The sequence below is a fragment of the Triticum dicoccoides genome, chromosome 2A, assembly GCF_002162155.2.
Source record: "Triticum dicoccoides isolate Atlit2015 ecotype Zavitan chromosome 2A, WEW_v2.0, whole genome shotgun sequence".
Lineage (NCBI taxonomy): Eukaryota > Viridiplantae > Streptophyta > Magnoliopsida > Poales > Poaceae > Triticum > Triticum dicoccoides.
This window is the reverse complement of record NC_041382.1, coordinates 661,378,693-661,400,491: the sequence shown is the minus strand read 5'-3', so window position 1 is coordinate 661,400,491 and position 21,799 is coordinate 661,378,693. Positions and strand designations below refer to the sequence as shown.

Genomic DNA, 21,799 nt, shown 5'->3' with positions numbered 1-21,799 from the left:
AATGCACCTTGATGTTTCCGTGCAATGCACGTGCATCTTGCTAGTTATCCTAGATTTCACTGTCGGTGCCTACTTGGAATACAGCCAAAGGCTCACCCATGTCAATGTTGTAGTTGCAGATAAGCAGTAGAGCTGAATTACAACGCAGACTTGGAAGAATGCAAATCATCAGCTTGGAACGCAGGAGGGCACAAATGATAGGACTGGTGTACACTTCGCTGTATGCAACCGCCATCCACAACTAGAAACAAAAGCTGGTCAGGTAGAAGCAGAAGCTGAAACTAGGGGGGCTTGCACAGATTCTGAAGCAGTAGCTGCAAGTATGGATCGCACAATGCGAGGGAAAAACTGACCTGGGTCGCCGTATCATTGAAATTTAAGCAGCAAAACTGGAAAATAAAAAACCACTCTGAGGATTATTAGATTTCAGCAAAGGCTAGTCCCATGTACTCCCTCCGTTTTTATTTACTCTGCATATTAGAGTTGACTGAAGTCAAACTTTGTAAAATTTGACCAAATTTTTAGAAAAAAGTACAAACATTTCCTATAAAAAATCTATATGATGTGAAAGTACATTCAATAATAAATTTAATGGTATAAGTTTGTTATTGTATATGTTAATATTTTTGTTTATAAATTTCATCAAAGTTTATAAAGCTTGACTTTGACTAAAACTAATACACGGACTAAATAAAAACGGAGGGAGTATGATGCAAGTCAACAAACAAAAGGACCCCAGCAGATGGCTGCCATAAATACATACGGAGTAACATTTAGCGTCATTAGATCCCAACATGATTATAGACTTTTAAAATAACAGGCAGAAGTCCCTCCCAAACTAGAAATAATTTCAGGGTAGTTCAAATACGACCACAGATAGGTAGACGGTTACAGAGTTTCACACTGCGCAACAACGAAAGTTTTTGCATGGCGGAGATCTCCCAGTGCCACCAATGCAGTGCGGATACTTTTAACACACCCAAACTCAGTCGAATATCTTCAGGTTTGCATAATAGTGTAAACAATGACCATCCGACCTTAACAGTAAAACATGACCCGCTTCACGTTTTCTTTCAGGGCGGGGAGGGGCCTGACAGCAACGTTCCCAAACGGCCTGGTATTGCGTCCACCCTGTGTAGGGCCACGGGCACCGCTTGCCATGGACCCACTGTCAGAGGTATCCGGTTCCATGTAAAACCGAGCCCGGAAGGCTGCCAAATGAGCATAATATGCCGGGGGCACTGCAAGCAAACGCAATAGTCAGAGTCAAATTTTCAAACATTGGTAGTGCAACGCAAGTTTTACGCAACACTGATAGCGTGAGAATCGTATTGTGACTTACCAATTGATACAGAGCGGGTGCACCTAGCATACCTGAAACAGTAGATATTGTCTTCAGTTGGGGCCAGTTAAACAGAACATTTTAAACTAAAAAAGTTCAAGATAGTAAATTACGTGTAGCACAAGTTGTTTGTTAGAGTTTGCAACTCATCAGCAGTGAATTTGTTCTCGTCCCATAGAACGTGATAATGAGCAGGACGGCTTGTTCCCTGAAAGGAATTAAGAGGTAAATCAGCAATCAGAAATTCGACAAAATGCAGACTGCAAATAAAGTACCAACCTGAATGCCAGCGTGGCTACACAAGTAGAAATCGAACTCGGTCGGATGGCAAATCTTTGAATCAACAACAGTGCCTAGAAATAGATAGAGGTCCATTCCACAAACGTCAGATTCGGAATTGAGTAGCAAAGCAGAAAACAGCTTGTGTGTACAAACAACTAACCAGGCAGTATGTTTCCGCTTCTATCAACAGTACGCTGATCATTGTGGTTATTAGCAAAAAGCCTGGTGTGATGACGCTTCTGGACGACTACAAAAGTAACTGGAGGCTGGTAATTGGGCTCCAAGGACGCACATGCCTACATGTAGTTAAGAAATAACAGTTAGAGATATATGCTGAGTATTGCCAAACAAGTGTGGCTGGTCAGAGTTTATCAAGAAAAAAGCATGAACGAAGCAATTCTACCTTTCTAATGGCATCAAGTTCATACAAAAGAACTTGATAGAACTGTCCCTCGCTGACACCATCCCTGAAAATACTAATTGTTTAATAACAGACAATTGTGTTTACCAAACATGCCCAAGCAAGGATAAGAACCTGTAAAATATGATTCTCTGGGGTTTCTGTCCAGTTGCCCTCTTGAAAGAAATGAGAAGCTCCCTGCAATTTAACAGAATTTACACTGTTAGCAGCAATAGATACTAGAGGAGTGATGTGTATCATGAGATTACAAAGATCGTACTTGATCATGCCACCAGTCACAGTTCCTCTTTGGGGATCTTGCCATACTTTGAAAAGATCCTGTATCAACTCTTGCCTATGGGCTTGGGCGCTAACTAATCCTGCATACTTAGTGACCTCAGGCCAGTCTTGGGAAGCAACCACCTGAAGGAAAGAATATTGCACGCGATTAGCTTCCAGTACACCTAGCAGGTCCATTGTATCATAGCAGAACTTCAAAAAAATTCATAGTAGCAATAAGTCACTTACAGCAGCAATGGAAGGACTGGAATCTTCTCCAGGATGAGGGTGTGTAACATCAGCACCAAATATTATTGTTGGTCTGTCACTGACAAGGGGAATCCTCCTTGTCAAGGCATCCACAAGTACAGTATTCCTTCCACCCACCTAAAAAGTAGGTAAACATATAACAACCGAGGTGCACAATAAAGATGGAATGGTTGAAGCACAGCGAAATACCTTAACATTAATCTTCAGAGCTACATTTGCAAGATACTGCTTGCTCATCTTAAAAACATGTTTTGTCAGGCAACACTGAGATACCAATCCAAGATCAGTCTCGCAAATCCTTTTGAGGTCCCCTGGGAGGGAAAGAAAGATAATAAGCAAAAATATCATCCAGGCAATCTTTAAATGTTGTTTGGAAGAGATCATACCATAAAGAGAACCATTATTGTCAGGCAGTATTACAATTAGCAGGTCAAGTTCTCTTCCCTGGGGTCTGATTATATTCATGGCATCTTGATAACGCGCCTTTAGTGCTCTTTCTACATGTTCAGGTCTCGCAGTAAGTGGGGGCAGCACAGGTTCAGGTGCAAAGTCCTAAGAAAGAGAGAGAAAGTAAGAATTTTAACACCAGAGAATACAACATAAGAGAAGTGAACAGATATATTATGGAAAGCTAGTTTGATGACTCGATCATACCATTCCAGATATTTGGCACATTATAGCAAGCTCATGGCAAAAAACCCTGGCAGCACTATCTTGCACATTCCGAGAGAAGTTTATACATGCCCAGTGACTGACCCTACCACCGTTCACCATTTTCTACCAATGAAAATGAACACATATCAGAACTACATAAAACATAACAAGACTAACAAGACAAAAGGGGGGATATGCAGTAAAACTACAGCCACTAGTACCTAGAAAGTAGATGTAGGTCTAGGTTTAAGAAATGCTAACATCAGAGAGATACCAACCAAAATAGTATATGGTTGGTTAAGGTAAATCATGCAGACTCTTAAAATGTTCACATGTGAAACTAGACGGTCTTCAGGAAATGTGAAGAAATGAACGCAAGAATATGAAGTTAAATAGCATCAATAAAACTCCTTAGTGTAGTATTTAGCAAAGTTGTGTGTTGCAAAGAAGCAGACAATCTAGGTACTGTATGTTATTTTATCTATCTAGCATAATTTTGTTCCAAATTTCTTGCAGTACGATTCTCCACTACCGTTCCCGGTATGGAAACAGGTAGCTGAAGGCCTTTACAAAAATGATATTACCTCCGTCCCAAAATTCTTGTCTTAGATTTGTCTAGATGCGGATGTATCTAACACTAAAACGTGACTAGATACATCCGTATCTAAAAAAATCTATAACAAGAATCTTGGGACGGTGGGAGTAATATTTTAATTTCTGGTGACATTTTATCAAGGTGTACCTTGTTCATCATGTTCCATTGGCCGATCCTGGGCAAGACATCCTTCTCTCTGCCACTATCGTGGTATTTAAGCTAATAAAAAAGGTGTAGTCAGTTGCTACGCACAACGTATGTCCAATATGGTAAGTCAACTGCTGTCTAATCAAGTCTGAATAGACTTACTCTTGGCGGAGGCAGAACACGAGCTTCAACCGATGCAAGTCGCTCATCAATTTTTATGCCAAATTCCTGTGCATATGGATCTTCATAGTATGCATTGTGATGCACTGTCTGGTCAAATATGAAAAGCGAGAGAAGAGATTTAGATAGTCCAGTTTAAATGTATAAAGCTGGTGCAGATTAGAGTGAATCGGTGGGTAGTGTACTAGTGTGTATGAATAATACAGACAAAAGAACAGTTCAGATAAATGGCTCATAGGTCATAGCCTCATAGATAGTTGTCTTCCCAAAAATTATGGTTTTGGCCTTAACAAAAATCTCATCAAACAACTATCATCTTGTAAAACATGCTTGTGGAGGAATTCCAAGAACTTTATAATTTTATAGATTATTTGATTGCAATAGTGTGGATTGAATACATCTAAGTGGAATTTTTTTGTCAAACTGAGGAGAACGCCAAGCAGCACCGCACAAAAAATAGCAAGTGATAGGCACAGCATGTCATAAGGCAATTTTGTAACAGCAGTTATAACAGCTTGCATCAGAAATAATATAATGAACAATCACCTGCAAGATGTCCTTCTCACGCTCTTGAGGGCGCTGGCAAGTCACTTTCAGTAGAGCAGTTATCTGTTTCTCATTCAGTCGTTTCGAGTAACGTTGTCCTTCAACAATCTTACAAACCTGATATTTCAGAGTGATAAACTCATTGAACAACTCGACAAGATGCTGAGACTGGATGTAGCACATAGATGAGCATATCATTTTCAAATCAATGCAAGCGAGATTGTTCAAGATAGTAACCTCCATAGGAAGATAATTAGGCCTTTGCTGATTGCCCACTTGCAAGCAAGGTAGAGTGGTGTGCTGAATATTAAAACCATAAGTCTCCAGGAAGTATTGCACCACAGTCTTCACAGTACCACGATCATCAACAGGGAATCTACCACATGAAACCAACAGGAAATCAAATCACCCACGAACGTACAAGAGCATAAAGATTTCGGTGTATAAAGCGAGGGAAGAAGCACATACGATAGCTCTCGTGTTGCTTGTGAAGTTAGTCCAGATATACGGTATTTCCTACGCATGTTTCCTCGATGTGTAACCTCAACCTTTACACCTCTTAGGGCTTTTTTAATCTGCAGGAGGGGGGGTAATTATGGTAACTCTGCATAAAGCAAGTCCGTTAAAAACAGTGAAACAAGTGGTGAATCAAACCTTCACACGATCTGAATCAGATAAGGGTCTAACTGAGATGTCTCTGCTCAGAAGCTGAGCAACAAAATCAATCACAGGAAGAGGCTCAATAAATGCAGTAGAAGACATATCTGCAAGAATAAACACCATATAAATCATTATGTCAGCAAGACCACTCCCAATATGTAACCTCCACTAAGATGCTCTGTAAAGTGGAACGTTATGTACTCCCTCCGTCCCAAAATAAGTGTCGTTGATTTAGTACAACTTTGTACTAACTTTATACTAAATCAGCGACACTTATTTTGGGACGGCGGGAGTATTACTTTGGGCCACCCACCGTTCATCACAACTAACAAAACAACAAATGAACAGTGACACAGAGGTAAAAAAAAACATGAGAGGGATATCTAACCAATATTCAGCGAAAGCCCCATCTGTGTAGGTCTTATACTTTGGTAAAATCCACGCCAGCTTTCCAAACCATCACCAAGTTTCTGACGTCTCCCTAAGTTTGGAGAATAAAATGATCGGCCAACTGGAGAATACCTACAGAAGAAAAACACATGGAAATTATAACCCATACAGCCAGAAAAACAATAAAACAAGACATGGTTTGCTAAAGGATACCTGGCAGTAGGCAGTTCACGCAGCACAATGTCAAGCACCTGAAGAGCTTCTTGAGGTGCATCGGGTTGCCTTCCAGCTAGAAACATAGCCAAATGGTGGAGATCAGCACGAGCAGCAAATTTGATCACCACCCTGAATTGTCTCTCATGCCTTAAAACAAAAGGAATGTCAGTACAGAACTACTATGAAGTATGAACACAATGAAGTACAAATGTCACAGCAACAGCATACCTTGGTGCGACTTGACCACCAACAAGGCTTTCTTCTTCGTCATGCAGAGTAATTTCAAATGTCTTTGAAGGAAATGGCAATGGCCCAGCTGTATATAGGCTCTTCCTTCCATCATACGCAGGTAGGCGTCCATCCAATTGAGAATGTCTATAGAGCCTAACAAGTTCTGCCATCACAGCACGATTGACACCACGTGATGTAATCTCTGGAGTTATGGAGACCTGACAAAACAAGATTGTTGATCAAAAATTACAAAATAAAAACTGCAGCGGGGAAAAAGAACTTCATGTAAAGGGCATACATCATATTGGTGAAGGTCTTTATCAGGGAGCTCAGCAAAGAAATGGTTTGCCTTCACGACACACCTATCTCCATGTGTACCCTTTCCAGGGCGCAATGGAAATCTAACTGATTTGCTTGATGCTGGTGCCAGTTGACTGGATTGGCTTGTTGAACTTTGATCAACAATCGCAAGTTTCTGAAACTGTTGCTGGACTTGTCCACTGCTCACCTCTGACACAGGCTGAGAGGATGAGCCAGCTCCCGATGCGGATGGTGAAACCACCGGGGCTTGATATTGGACATGCGGGGCTTGGTGCAGTTCGGGAACTGTTCTTGATGGACCTGGAGGAACGTTACGTCCAGCACTACCTCCCCTATGCCCGCCATAGTATGGCTGCGGCACTCCACCTCTGGGGCGCGGACCACCACGTCCCTGATAGTCACGTGGTTGATATTCAGGTGGGCCACCCCCCGGATGTCCACGCCCCTGATAGTCACGTGGTTGATATTCAGGTGGGCCACCCCCCGGATGTCCACGCCCCTGATAGTCACGATGTTGATATTCAGGTGGACCACCACCTGGATGTCCCCGCCCCTGATAGTCACGCTGTTGATATTCAGGTGGGCCACCACCTGGATAGTGTGAAGCTGATCCTCCATGGCCCTGATAGTGCCTACCGCGGCCCTGGTGTTGCCCCCCACCACGGCCATGCTGTTGAGGTGCCAAACCACGTCCTCCACCATGCTGTTGAGGAGCTCTCTCAGCTCGCTGCGAGGAACCCTGCCCAGAAGCTCCGGAAGCTTCCCCAGAACTCTCTCCAGGGCTGCCAGGACCAGTTCTTTTCTTCCTAACCATGATGGCCGCTGCTAAGACAAGAGAGCACCAAAATGTAAGATCATGAGAATGTAAAGTATCAAGACTAATACATAATCCCTCCGTGCGAAAAAGCTTGTCCCTCAAATGAATGTATCTAGCATCAATTTAGTGCTAGATACATCCATTTGAGAGACAAGCTTTGGACAAGTTTTTTCGGACGGAGGGAGTATCAAGTATAACTTCATGTAGAATGATGGAATATTAGAATCAAGCATAAACCTAACAAGAGAAACGGAATGGGTGCATTTCTCAATTTACACTCTAGGAAGTGCATATACGACATCACATAGTCTAAACATGTAATCCAACACCTACAATTTGACTGTATCCTCTTATCGCATATACTTCTACCTCACAAACAGGAGCAGCTTATCAACCAAGACATGGTATTAGTCAAGTCTTAAAAAGAAAAAGAAATGGAATGGGTGATGCACAATAGGGTTTGGGTACACATTACTATAATTTGTAAAGAAGACAGCAATAAATTTTCGGTTAAAAGTTGGCATAACTGATGCTTGTAGGGCCAAAGCAAGGCACAAAGGGGATAAAGGAAATCGTGCAACATAATATTACAGAAATACTCCCTCCGTCCCAAAATAAGTGTCTCAAGACACTTATTTTTGGGACAGAGGGAGTAGAAGATAAGCTGTAAAAAATTGCATAAGACTATTGCTAACTGATCAAGTTATCCTAACATAAGGTTGACAGGGCACAAACAATAAAAATATGAACTATATTAATAGGAAGTAAAACTACGCTTATATCAATGAAAACAAGAAGGCTAGGTTAACATGCGGCCATAACATAGTAAAAAAAACTGCTGACAAATGTTAAACAGATTCAGATTGTAAATTAACAATCACAATAAATAAGGTTTTAAAATGTGGTCCATGGCATTCAGGGGTAGGAATATTCAATTGGAAATATTGCAGCTGTAGCTGGCTATCGCATAATCTATGCTAGATGTTGTTGTTTTGATATAATACTTATTTTGCCATAGCAAAATGAGAAAATAGTGAGCTATATTAATCTATAGAGTAGGCACGTAATACACACACGCACGCAAAAGCACACATATATATGCATACAAAAATCATTCTAAACTCCTGGTAGTATGATCCGCTTCTCATATACCTCATAGATGAATTATACCTCTTTATTGCTTTATTATACTCCCTCCGTCCCAAATTACTTGTCTTAGATTTGTCTAGATACAGGTGTATCCAACACTAAACGTGTCTAGATACATCCATATCTAGACAAATCTAAGACAAGTAATTTGGGACAAAGGTGATATTTCATTGGTAATTACTCCCTCTGTAAACTACTATAAGAGCGTTTAGATCACTACTTTAGTTATCTAAATGCTCTTATATTAGTTTACAGAGGGAGTACTAGATACCCCAAAATGGGTTGGAGAGAATATCACATGGAAGCCAAGTTTCAAAGAAAACTTCATGGAAACCACTTATGAAAGTTTGGAAAAAAACTGAAAAAATATGGGATGTTAAGACGGTGATGTTCTATTGGCAAGTGAAATTTCAAGTTCAAACACATTACCATTTACAAGCTATGGGAAAAACAAATTCAGCCATGAATAGTGACGTTTACTGGTTGACACTATTCATTGCTGCTTTTGCCTTTTTCATACCTCGTAAATGGTAATGTATTTGAACTTGAAAATTTCACATACTAATAGAACATCACACTCTAAAGACCTTGTATTTTTTTGAAACTTCGAAACATCATTCCCACGTGGTTTTCACCGCTTTCCACCAAAACTTGGTTTCCATGTGATATTCTCTCAGTGGGTTATATGGAGAGAAAAAAAATGAGTGTGCATACTTAATATAATTTGCTGATATACTTAGTTTTGGCATATATACTACTTTCTGTGCATAAAAAGGGCAAAATGCATAAACTAAGGATGAGTACTGATTTTCTTCATACTACTAGTATGAGGTCCATAGCAATCACAATAAATAAGGCTTTAAAATGTGGTCCATGGCATTCAGGGGTAGGAATATTCAATCAAGAATATTGCAGCTGTAGCTGGCTATCGCATAAGCTATGCTAGATGATGTTGTTTTGATATAATACTTATTTTGCCATAGCAAAATGAGAAAATAGTGAGCTATATTAATCTAGAGTAGGCATGTAATACACACACACACAAAAGCACACATATATATGCATACGGAAATGATTCTACACTCCTGGGGAGTATGATCCGCTTCTCATATACCTCATAGATGAATTATACCTCTTTATTGCCATATTATATTTCATTAGTAATTACTAGATGCCCCAAAGTGGGTTATATGAAAAACAAATGAGTATGCATATAATACAATTTGGTGATATACTTAGTTTTGGCATATAGACTGCTTTTTGTGCATAAAAAGGGTAAAATGCATAAACTAAGGATGGGTACTGATTTTCTTCATACTACTCGTATGAAGTAGCTAAGAATGATTAATGAGTTATACTGAGAATGATAAAGAGGTAGGTGAATCGATTATATCTCTTTATTATTTTTAATATATTTCATTTGTAATTGCTACATGCCCAAGAATGAGTTCGCTTATTATTTTAAACATATTTCATTTGTAAGTACTAAATACCCCAAAGTGAGTAGTATGGAGAAAAAAATGAGTGCATATATACTGATTTTCTGTTCATAAATGCAAAAAGAAAAACAAGGATGTATATACAGACTTTCTTCATACTGCTCGTATTTGAGGTATCTAAAGATAATTGATGAGTTCTATTGAGAATTATCTAAGAATAATTAAGGAGTCCTCTATATATAGCAAACATCGAAATAAACTCAGAGAAGGAATTTGAACCACAGCTAATATTATCAACAATAAATAATAATAAAACTTGAGTGGAATAAGCGAGAACAAAAAGTTACAAATAAATAGCGTACACTAGAGTCAGTATCGGTTTTGGGTTTCTAGCTGTTATGGTGGGATAGCCTCCAACCATGGAATATGTGATGTATCGGTTTTGGGTTTCTAGCTGTTATGGTGGGATAGCCTCCAACCATGGAATATGTGATGTCCAGAAATCTAAAAAGGGGCAGCCCCAGTGCATGTAGCTCCCGCTTGCGCAGGGTCTGGGGAAGGGTCCGACCACTTTGGGTCTATTGTACGCAGCCTTTCCCTACATTTCTGCAAGAGGCTGTTTCCAGGACTTGAACCCGTGACCTCATGGTCACAAGGCAGCAGCTTTACCACTGCGCCAAGGCTCCAGAAATCTATAACAGATTATTTAAATACTCGCCAGACAGGAGAAGAAAAGGTTACCAAAGTGAACGCAATAAAATATCATCTAAGTCATAGCTGCCTCATGTTCCCCTATTTTTTCTAGAATGGCAGGGTGGGAGCCCCACCATGGTTTTATCGCTAAGAAAGCAAGACAGAGTTCCGCTCTGAAAGAGAGGTACTGCTCATAGCAATTTCAGTCGTAATTGCAACATAACCGTCCAGAGTTAAAGTATTTGTTTCAAGCCTTTTGGCAAAACCAAATATCAAAATTATTTAAATCATTTCTCACTATTTACTGACAAGTTGTATTATCCAATCCAAGTGATGTTCTCAAACACGTGGACACATAATGAAAAAAACAATTGACTGCCTATACAATAACAGAAACAACCATACTTTCATTTGAACCTCTGTGTTAGCCTGGCTAGCTGAGAATAAAATAACTTCAGCAGATTATATCCTTTGAATAAACAGCAGCACCACAAGAAGTGGGCAAATGAATAATGAAGCTGTATTAAAGCCCAGAAGCATCTATACGAAAAAGGAAAACAGTTTGTGCAATAGATGAAATATGTAGGAATTGATATTGAACACCACCACTACAGCACATAATGAGGACATTCTTATTCTTAGGACCATAAAAAATTATGATTGTTTTGCTAATGTCATTTCTGGGACAACCTCCAGTAAGTTATCAACGCAACGCACCACGAACACAGATTTTCCCAATATATCTGCAAATCGTAGGAGATGCTATATTCCTTGCCGTCTAACGAAGGTACAGGGTACAGCATCCCACTGGGAAACACTTTGCCTCAACCTGGAGTCTAGAGCAGACACGCGTTCTTATGAGGCTGCAGTTCATCCCGACTTGATGACGCGTTTAAACTAGCCACACGATCAGTTATGCTTAGTAACTGAAAACAAGAGCAAAAACAACCCGACTTGATGACGCGTTTAAACTAGCCACACGATCAGTTATGCTTAGTAACTGAAAACAAGAGCAAAAACAACCGTCTATACGCCGATTAACAACACTATGCAGAGCTACAGCAATACAGCATTAAGCACGCGAATAACCAGTCTGAAATTGTCGCATGAGCAACGATATACAGAACCAAACTAAAGTGTACGAGCTCCAAAATTAAGGGGAAATGTGGCACACATCGCATGCCGCATGAGAGCTTAGCGGGGGCGAAAAGCAGGGGATCAGATACCCCAAGCTAGATCCGCTCGAATCCGGCGCCAAACACCACCGATATCCACCGAAAACCTCTCAAATCCGCTTCCAACAAAAGCCTCTCAAAATTCACATAGGCACCGACACGGGCGCGATTCCGCAATCGCCTCCCAATCGACGGAACACGGACGCGCCCGCAAAAAAGCTAGCGAAACGAGCCGGAGAAAGGGACCGATCCAGAGAGCGGGGGTCGATACCTGAGCAAGCAAGTCCGGCGAACGGCGGCGCGGGAGGAGGCGGTCTCCGGAAGCCCTAGGCCTCGTCCGAGCTCCCCCACTATCGCTCGCACTGGCGCTGCTCCTCCCTCTGCCTCCGCCTCCAGTCACCACCCCCCTCGGCTGCTTTTTTGAGGAGGGAAAAGACGACGGCCGCTTGCGGTTAACTAGCAGCAGTGCAGCTCGCTGGGGGGAAAGAGCCGAAGCGATGGCGCAGCGTCAGGGTGGAAGCCCGTGTCATGTCCCGGGCGCGCAACGCGGGGCCGGCGGGTCTAGACCCGGTAACCCCGAGCGGACCCGTTTCCAGGCGAGTTCGTGGTGGGGCCCGGCGCGTACGGACGTGGAGGACGTGGGGGGTTGGCGTATCAATGACAGCGCGGGCCCCGGCGCGGGATTTGGGCCGGATTTGGACGCGAGCGCCTCGGACGCGACGCGCCGAGTGGGGGATTAATCGGGTCTGCTAAACAAAATTAAACTAGGATAAGTACTGTACTGAGGTGCAAATGGCGGGGCGAGATGTCAGGAGTGGATAACAGCGCGCTCTGCCGCGGCTCCCCAGGGCCCATAGACGTTTCGGCACCGGATTGGGCGCGCCCCGTTGTGCGCCTCGTGCGCGCCGCACCTTGGCCATCATGGGAGCGCACGCGCCCGGTCGCTCGGCACGCTCATTGCCCCGTCGCGCTCGGTGTCAGTACGGGCGGGCAACAGTAATCCCCTCCTGCCAGGAAGGGCATCACGATGCGAGGCAGGCTTTTCCCCGGCGACCGACGGTCGCGCCCGGCGGCACTGGTACTACGTCTGCGCATGCACCGAAGAGGGAATCCGCGGAGGACCGACGTGCGAGGGCGCGATGGGTCACTCGACAAGACCTGTGGGGCCGGGGCGCAACGGGTGGTGCGCGGTACGGTACGGGGGGCGCGCCGCTGCCGCTGTCGCTGCCGTCCCGTTTTGGTTACGAGGGGAATGGGTCAAAGCGCCGCTCGGTGCGTGAGCAGGGAACAGTGACGGGCCTCTGTTGCACGCCGAGGCTACAGCGACAGGGTACCGCGCCCTAGTGGCTGGAGCTACTCCTATGTCCTACCGGTTCAGTGGCTCGGGTTGGTTCCGGCTGCGGGGCGCACGGGCCAGTGCGTGGGGGCACGCGCATCGCCGAAGGCAAAGGACGATAGACCGTCCTCAATGACGCGATGGCCCCACGCGTCGCGCGGTCCCGCCTCGCAGTGGCTGCTGTGGCCCGGGTCCTTCTTCTCCCCGGTGTTGCGGGCCGCGGGGACCCATGTGGGGGCCGTACCGGCCGGGTGCGCTCTCTGCTGGGCCCGGGGCCCGAGGTGAGAGGGCTGCTGGGCGGGGCCACGTGAAATGCCAGGCTCCGGGCTGCCTCGGGCCTGGAGACTATAGAAAACCAACAACGGCCTTCTCCGGAGCTAGAGAGAGGAGAGCGGCTACTGCGCAGAGCCCGGACAACGGGCTCTCGCTCCTGGCTGCAGCCCCCATGCTGCAGAGTTGCAGCAGGCTTGCAGCAGAGTTGCAGCCTCGCATGCCATGCACCGAAGGGGCTACTCGTAGGCAGTACTGTGCGGCTTCGTAGGCACGAGACACCGGTGGTTCTTGTGCGGTTTCGATGCTCGGTGCTTCGGGACGCCACGACGGTAAAGTTCAGCTCATCCGGCTCTGCTGAAAGCCTGAAATGATAGTGTTGCGTTCGGCGGAATCGTTTGGTCCGAAAGGACGGCATGGACACTGGGAAAGACAGGCAAGTTCTGTCGAAAAAAAGGTTGGGAAAGGGGACTCGGTTGAAACATTTCCTGGTGATGTGCTTTTACGAAGTGATGGAGGAGGGATGAGCTACCGCATTTCAGTGGCAAACCAACTATTAGAGCAAGTATATAATAAGCTTATGTAAACAGGCTGTAAGGGTCAAAATATTATTTTTCTGCAGGTATGGAGGGGAGACAAGAGAAGCCGGCTACAAAATAAGAGCCAGCTGCAGCACGTGCTCCTAAGCACTACTACTCCCTCCGGTCCTTTTTACTCTGCACATTGGTTTTGCCGAAAGTCAAACTTTGCTAAGTTTGACCAAATTTATATTAAAAATTATTAGCATCTATAATATCTAATAAATATAATATGAAAATATATTCCAAGATGAATCTAATGATATTGGTGTTGTTATGTGAATGTCTATAATTTTTTATATAAACTTGATCAAAGTTGGATGAGATTGACTTCAGACAAACCTAATATGCAAAGTAAAAAGGACCGGAGGGAGTACATCCGTCCTGGTTTATAAGTCTCCATTGTATTTTGTGTCAAATTTTGACTGTAGATTTAACTAACAAAATATTAATGCATGTCATAAAAAATTATATCGTTGAATTCGTATTCAAACATAGTCAATTATATTGTTTTTTATGACATGTATTTACATTTGTAAGTTAAATTTAAGGTCAAATTTTGGCACAGAATTCAAAATGGACTAATAAACCAGGACGGAGGTAGTACTAGTATGTGAGAGTGGGAGTTGAGCCATGTACTATTAATAAAGTGGCACATGTTTGTATCTTACTATTATACTTGAAGGCTAAAAGGTTAGCTATAGATGACATGAGAATGTCATATAGCCATCAGCTGGCTGTACTATTAACCATGCTCTTAGAATAAGTATTATTTTTTTCTATAAAAAATAACAAGTACGAAAAACAATTGTGATAGAACCAGCCCATTCGAAATTAATCCCTTGACTTGGCACGGATGTTCACATTTTCTTGAATCTATTTCAGGTTTACAGGCGATATTCATCCAGTACGAGGCATTTGTCATGACTTTGTCAATCCCAATGTTCATGTGCACGTATGTATGCATTGATGTTTGTATTGTGTTTCTAGAATAAAAAATAGGTACTAGTATAATTGCATCAATTAAAAATATGGTTGTTGAATGTGGGAATGACATAGCACACACTATTCCCATGAAATAATAAGATGCCACGTGCCATGGTTCTTGGTTCTTACATTTTCAATATGATGAATTTTTTGCGGGGGGTAAACTTGTATTACTCAATCACAACGTCTTTACAATCATCATACTGAAATCACCAATTACCACCCATGGAAGATCACCGACATTTATTATATTTTGAAGTTGATGTCCAAAATTTTCAACGTGAGGCTCGCCATAAACACACGTGATCCTCCTTTGCTCCGCACCCTCATGCATTTAGATCAGAGCATCAATTTACCGCTCTTCCTTGTCCACAATATCCAAAATGCAAGATTCATGCCAAAAAAGGGCTAGATTGCACTCATTCAATTACTATTCACTACAACAAAAGGGTTCTGACCAAGCTATTATGTGGTGAATTTCACGTGACATATTGTAATAATGTTTATTTTGACTTTCACATACATTTGGCTTGAGATACTATGTGCCAGATCAACAATAGGCGTTTCCACTTTGGTTTGATGTGTCTTCGACATGCGTGATCAAAATTGATTTGGTTCTATCATGTTATGGTTTTATAGTCGTAGTTGTGCCCCATTGAACACAAACAAACATCATATAAGGAAATGCATTGCAGGGAATTTCGAGTTTAAACTAAATGGTATCTCTCCTTAGTCCATAATCATTTTATGACTCTGGGATGATCAAGCCTTGACGGTCAAAACAAGAAAAACATAAAGAATCGAACATGGTAGTGTAACACAAAAAACTCACACCGCTCAAGGATACACCCAAGCAGTATCAATCTTGATAAGCACCATTGCTATTCCTAGTTTAGGTCTCATCTATTATTTCTCAATACTATGGTGAGCCTCGGCCTCCGTGTTTAGATATCATCTAGATTGGTCTCCACGGACGGTTGCAAATCCTTGGATTATAAGACATGATGCATGATTTTTACCCATCTCAAATAGTTGAACATAGGTACATTGTCTCTTTCGTCTCTGTAGTCACACATAAGTTGTTCGATAAGGTCCTCCGGTCGCTTACTCACCATACTTTCGACATGTATACCCTTACACGTAGGATCAACATAACCAATGCGTCACTTGTTAAGTAAAAAGGTACAAATGTTCGCCTCACAACAAAATCCAAATTATTTATTATCATGTTCAACTTCTAAGGAGGAGCAAAAATGATTTTGTTCCAATAACAATATAAAATGAGCATTGAATGTGTTTATGATTTTGGGAGGAAGGTGCATATAGGCAGATATACCCATGCTATAGTAAAACGGGAATTGGCGTCTATAAACTTGCATAAATCATGCAACATAGTTGAAACAAAAGGTGGTTTTCGCAAGTTGTTGTGCAAATGTGGATGAGCCGCCAACATAGTATCGAGGTTCTTAAAAATTCCGATCACAACTTCCACACTCGTATCTATGAACTACAACACATGAGTGCAAACTACTGTCAATCGAGCCAAACCCTGAAAAACATTGACCGCCAATATTTTCCTGGGCTGAATATTCATCCTTATATATTTTTTTACTTTTTTGGAAATTACATGCAGACATTTTTTAATGAAAATATTGTATGCATAGACATTTATTTTTTAATTTAGGAACATTCGGTGACAATATACAGACATTTATGTCCGTATACAAAATCATTTATTAAAAAAACATGAGCATTTCTAGTGCTAGAAATAAAAGCAGTTTTTTTATACATGTATAAAATACATGTTCTGGCAGTATTTTAATATAGAACATTGTTTTTCGAATGTCAGGATACATTAAAAAAGTAAAACTAAACTAAAAGGAAATTTATGTGTCAAAATGCCTCAAAGGGCCGGTCCAGCGACCGAGCCCAGGTTCACGGTACCTGCCCCCAGAGGCCGAGACCACGTCCAAGGACCCGTGAACCTGCCTGCTGGTGGGCCAGAGCCGCCTCCACGTGTCGGCAGGCGCAGCGCAAAAAATCTACGAATAGTGTCCCACTGAGGCGCGCGAGGCGCCCACCGGCCAGGGAGCCCCTATAGGGCGCCTTCAGCGCCGGCTCGAGGGACTGGCGCCCACGCGCACGCGAACTGGGCCGGCCCAGCTCGCCTCGTGCTTGTTCGCTCGTCCCGCACTCGTCGATTCGCTCGCTTGTTACGCACCGCACGTCGGGTCGCCGCCCTGGTTCAGTCGATCGCGTTTGACCGATCAACCGTTAACTTTCGGAAGAATAAAGGCAAAACATAAAAAAAATTCAAAAAATCAGAAAAAATGTGAATTCGAATATGTTAACGATTTTTTAAAGAAAGATCACAAACTTCAAAACAGTTCATGAATTTTAAAAAAAGTTCATCCATTGCTAAAAAAGTTCATCGAATTTGAAAATAGTTCATCAATTTGAAAAAAAGTTCACCGATTTTGAAAAAAGTTCATCGGTTTTTAAAAAATGTTCACAAACTTAAAAAAGTTCACAATTTTTAATAAAAAATCATCAAAATTGAAAAAAAAATCATCAAACTTGAAAAAAAGTTCATCAAACTTGAAAAAAGTTCACCGATTTTAGATTAGTTCATCGGATTAAAAAAATAGTTCCTTGAATTTGAAAAAAGTACATTGAATTTAAAAAAAGTTCATAGATTTTGAAATAAGTTCATTGATTTTAATAAAAGTTTATTGAATTTGAAAAAAGTTCATCCTATTTGAAAAAAAGTTCATGAAGCTGATAAAAAGTTCGCGCATTTAAGGAAAAAACGAAAATGAGAAAAGAAAAAGGAACAAGATAAAAAAGTCCAGAAACTGACCAGCGAAGGACCTAGATAAAAGATTAAAAGAAGAGAAAGAAGTTTATGGACAAGACCGCGTAGTTAACCTGATGGTGAGTGCGCTGCACTTCAATCAAGCGATCTATGGTTCGATCCCTCGTTGCGCATGATAATTTTTGCTTTGTTTTCAACAGGAAAAAACGTGAAACGGGCCGGCCCAGGGTGGCGCGGGCGTGCGGCGGGGGTGTGCGCCCGTTTGCGCCGATGCCTGTAACTGGCGCAACGGGCGCCGTTTAGGAAATGCCCACCGGCCACCTGCACGACGGCGTGTACGTCGCACGCACGTTGCGATAGCGCCACTGCTCCATGTCCCTGGTCCACAATGCCGTGGGCCGACGCCTCCTCCGCCCGCAATTAGCAACGCCCGGTTGGCCCCATGGATTTGGCCGCGCGGCGAGCTAATAACCGGCTCTTGGCGAAAACAACGGGCATGTTTCTGTTTCGCGCCTCAAGTGCGTGCTATCCTCTTTATTATCTCAAAATTTCCATCTCTTTTTTGACGAAGTTGTAGCCAAATCCACAATGGCAGCATCAAACGTGTTAAAACATCTACAGCCGTACCTCTCAAACCCGGCTCATATGTTCGGACAGGCCGTCCGGTCACTTTTTTTTATCCAGACGGACGTCTCAAAAACGTCCGGGCTGACCGGCACCCCCATATCCAGCCTAAATATAGGGCGGATATGGGGCGCTCGGGCACGCCTGCCATGTAGGACTGACGAAGGGGTCTTAGCCGGAAACGCCTTCAAACCCGGCGGTCCAAAGCTCGCCTCCTCCGTTGGACCGATTGCGCGGCTCCGGCGGGCCGCGTAGTGCATTGCCCGACTATTTAAGTCGACCGGTGACATCGAAACCCTACCATGCATCTACATTTTCCTTCTTCTATCCGCCGCTGCCGCCACTTTCCACTCCACCCGCCCCGACTAGTAGTCATGCCCCCACGCCGCCGGGTGATGAGTTAGCCATTTCTCATGCCGGAGCGCCGGCTCAAGCTCCTTAAGCAGATACGGGCTAGGCGCGAATCCCGGATCGATGCATGGCTACCTTCGGATGCAGTGGATCGGGAGGAGGAGGACTTTGAGGAGGAGGGGGATGAGCCGGAGGAGGAGGATGTGGGGGACGCTGGCGACGGGGATCTGCAGGCGGAGCAGCATGCCATCCTCGATTCCCTCGACCGGAGTTGGCTGCGAAGGCAAGACACCATCGCCGGTAGGAGATGGAGGTGCAAGAGGCTGTGAAGGAGGCGGATTTGCAGGATGAGGTCGAACAAGAGGAGGATGAGCCGGAACCCTTCTATCCGCCGGTCCAGCCAGCGCTCGACACCTCGTCGTGAACATCTCCGACGGCGAAGAGTAGCTATGGTAGTACATAGGAATTTCTTTTGCATGCTTTATATGAATCTAGGGAATGAAATACGAGGAGCCAGATTTGCAAAGTTCGGTTGTAGGTGCTCTTAGCCTCGCCTATGTTTGTACATGCGAGACAAGGACAGGTGTGATGAATGATACAAATGCTCGCTCGATCGTGCACCAACCAATGCACTTACGGTGGTAGCACAAAAGGTGACAGAGACGGTACCGCATCGATCGTCTTACCACGAGCACACACAGTGTGCCATACGCTCGGCTCCAGTCGTTTTTTTTATGAGAAGGTGTGTGACTCTGCATACGCTCGTGAGCTCGCTCGTTCATGCATACGCATGATCGTAGCGTGTGAAAAAGCACGGCGCATGGACGTCACCAGAGGAGTGCTGTTAGACGTTCCGTCGTGTAGCTTCACTGCTGGCAACAGTGACAATATTAACCAGGCCCTCGAGACTGCTATACCTATACGTGTGCCGGACTCCACCACAGTGAGCATCTTTTTGGCATGTATCGCGGTTGCTATGGCTCACATCACCCGGGTAGTAAACTCAAGGGCTCGAAATAGAAAGATTCCACGAGCTGCTGTTCCTCCAGGTCGAGGGGCCGAACTGAATCGCTGGCTGTAGGCATACATGCTCGGTCAGTCATCCTCAAACAGCGCGCCACGCCTCGCCGATAGACACTACAGGAAACCGACGCGCATGCGTGCGATTGCACACGAACAGTCCCCCGGAAACGCACAATCGTGTGCACATGCATATGCATGTGCATGCACGGACGCACGAAACCTCATGCATATATACTGTAGCAACCTCGCGCGACGACACGCACGAAACACATCCGATGACGATGAGAGGAAACCGCTGGGTACGGTGATGGAAAACGGAAGGCAAAGGTTGCCAAAGCCGGGAGGGAGGCGAGGGATGGGGGAAAGGCGTGTGTGCGTACCTGGTCGATGAGAGGGGTACCCGTTGTCCACGCGCGAGGCCATGCCGAGATCACCGCGAATTCTTCTCGTTCATGCGCGCGGCAGAGGCCCCGGGATGCCTGCAGCTTTTTTGGCTAGCCAAGGGAAGAAAGGAAGGGCGTGAATGGTGGAACGGGCCAACGGGGAGATCCACTGGAGGTGTTCTTAACCAGCGAGGAGAGGCCGGAGGACGAAAGCGAGGTAGGTGGCGGTACAGGTCGCGTGGGCCGTGGGCGGAAGATATCGGTGATGTATGCTCCAAGATACGCACGATTATTTGTGCCTGCCGGTGAGATGGATGTACTACCGTGCTAGAAGGAAATAAAACGAGCTGTACGACGATGGCTGCTGTTTTGCTCCCTGGGGGGCCCGAGCCTTCGAATGATTATCCACTCGTGCCTGCCATTCTTATTCTAGGCATATATCCTAGCTACAAAGGATGTACAGTGGCTACGTACAAAAGAGACGAATCCTAAGCGCATCCCCAACGCTCAAATTTGCTTCGGCATTTGTATAAAGACAGGGACCAGTCCACGGACATTGATACGAAAACCAACCATCCAACGCCATCCGCATACATTTCAATCACTATTTAAACTAACCGGACGAAATTCATGCAAACACGAGAGAATTCATCAAAGTTCAGATAAAAAAATAGTAAAAATCATTCATACATAATATGCAAATAAGTCTAGTTCAACAATAGTTCAAATTCAACAAGATTAAGCGGATACTCAACAAGTTTTTCATGAACGGATCATGTCGTCCCCCGCATATTGTCCATTCATATTCATCCAACAGTGTACATACCTAAATGATCTATCATGTGGTACATCACGACAACGTGTACGGGCTACACAATGTGCAATGTATAGAGCAATATTAAATGAATGAATCAATCAATTAACAAGTTGAGCAAGAAGAAACAAAACTTATGATCTCTTCAGCTGCAGCGGGCAATGACCACCTTGCCTCCAGCATATCAAACACGCCACATAACATGGTGACGCTGGTCTGGATGGCGTACCATCGATACGATAATGACCTCACATTGTGTTCATGGATAATGTGCATGTCTTATGGCGCAATGTGCTTTCGCGCGTGAAACAAATCATGCACGCCTTCCAGAACGGCCCCCGCTGCTCCTGCCTACTAAATCCGCTGATACAGCCAACCATGCATGCACAACAAACTCATCCTCCATGGTTGAGTACCCTTTCATCCTTCATACTCTAAAAAACGACACGACGTTCCAAAATAAGCTCAATGGCATTTGTCTGAACACCTACTGGACGTGGTGATTGCCATGAACGAATTCAACAGGGGGCGTGGTGTACATGCCTACGGAGGGGTCCTAGGTGGATGCCACCACTGTAAAAGGCAAGCGGGCATGTCGGTGCTAGTTGTGAATGTTCGGCCGTGCCTGTGTGCCGACCGGAGAGGTACAACAACGTCGGAGAAAGAGGATGCGAATGCAAAGTAAGGGGGAGAAAGGGCGGGTTGAAAAAAATGAGACCAAAAGGGGATTTAGTGGGCCGAGGTGCCGGAGTCCTACGTGACTGATGTCCGGACTCCGACAAAGCCCCCAGCTTTGTCTCTGTTTTGCTGGAAAAAGTGCATTTTGACCGCT

The 21,799-nt window shown here is 44.1% G+C and overlaps 1 protein-coding gene across 3 annotated transcripts; it reads right to left on the bottom strand.

Moving 5' to 3' along the window:
• Positions 1-720: 720 nt before the first annotated feature.
• Positions 721-20,305, bottom strand: LOC119356055 (protein argonaute 1B-like). 3 transcript variants are annotated; one of them, XM_037622952.1, is made up of 23 exons: positions 20,151-20,305; positions 6,491-7,335; positions 6,190-6,410; positions 5,959-6,108; positions 5,744-5,877; positions 5,350-5,459; positions 5,164-5,270; positions 4,933-5,071; positions 4,696-4,812; positions 4,132-4,239; positions 3,970-4,041; positions 3,228-3,350; positions 2,960-3,125; positions 2,763-2,884; positions 2,553-2,690; positions 2,305-2,447; positions 2,160-2,222; positions 2,028-2,091; positions 1,785-1,920; positions 1,622-1,695; positions 1,456-1,550; positions 1,343-1,374; positions 721-1,241 (listed from the first exon to the last, which is right to left on the bottom strand). In XM_037622952.1, exons 1-23 carry the CDS (start codon positions 20,191-20,193, stop codon positions 1,039-1,041), a joined length of 3,405 nt encoding a protein of 1,134 aa, XP_037478849.1. In that variant the 5' UTR covers positions 20,194-20,305; the 3' UTR covers positions 721-1,038. The 3 variants fall into 3 exon arrangements, with proteins under 3 accessions (XP_037478849.1, XP_037478851.1, XP_037478850.1); XM_037622954.1 differs by lacking the exon at positions 20,151-20,305 and adding an exon at positions 12,058-12,259 and having other exon boundaries at positions 6,491-7,338; XM_037622953.1 differs by lacking the exon at positions 20,151-20,305 and adding an exon at positions 12,058-12,259.
• Between the last annotated feature and the right edge of the window lie 1,494 nt (positions 20,306-21,799).

Bases quoted from the DNA above. Each gene is read 5' to 3' on its own strand.
- LOC119356055 (XM_037622952.1), bottom strand. From the start codon at position 20,193: ATGGCCTCGCGCGTGGACAACGGGTACCCCTCTCATCGACCAG. The intron at 2,448-2,552 runs GTAAGTGACTTA...TCTTTCCTTCAG, and splicing joins CCAGTCCTTCCATTGCTGCT to GTGGTTGCTTCCCAAGACTG. The intron at 1,242-1,342 runs GTAAGTCACAAT...GTTTGCTTGCAG, and splicing joins CACCCGCTCTGTATCAATTG to TGCCCCCGGCATATTATGCT.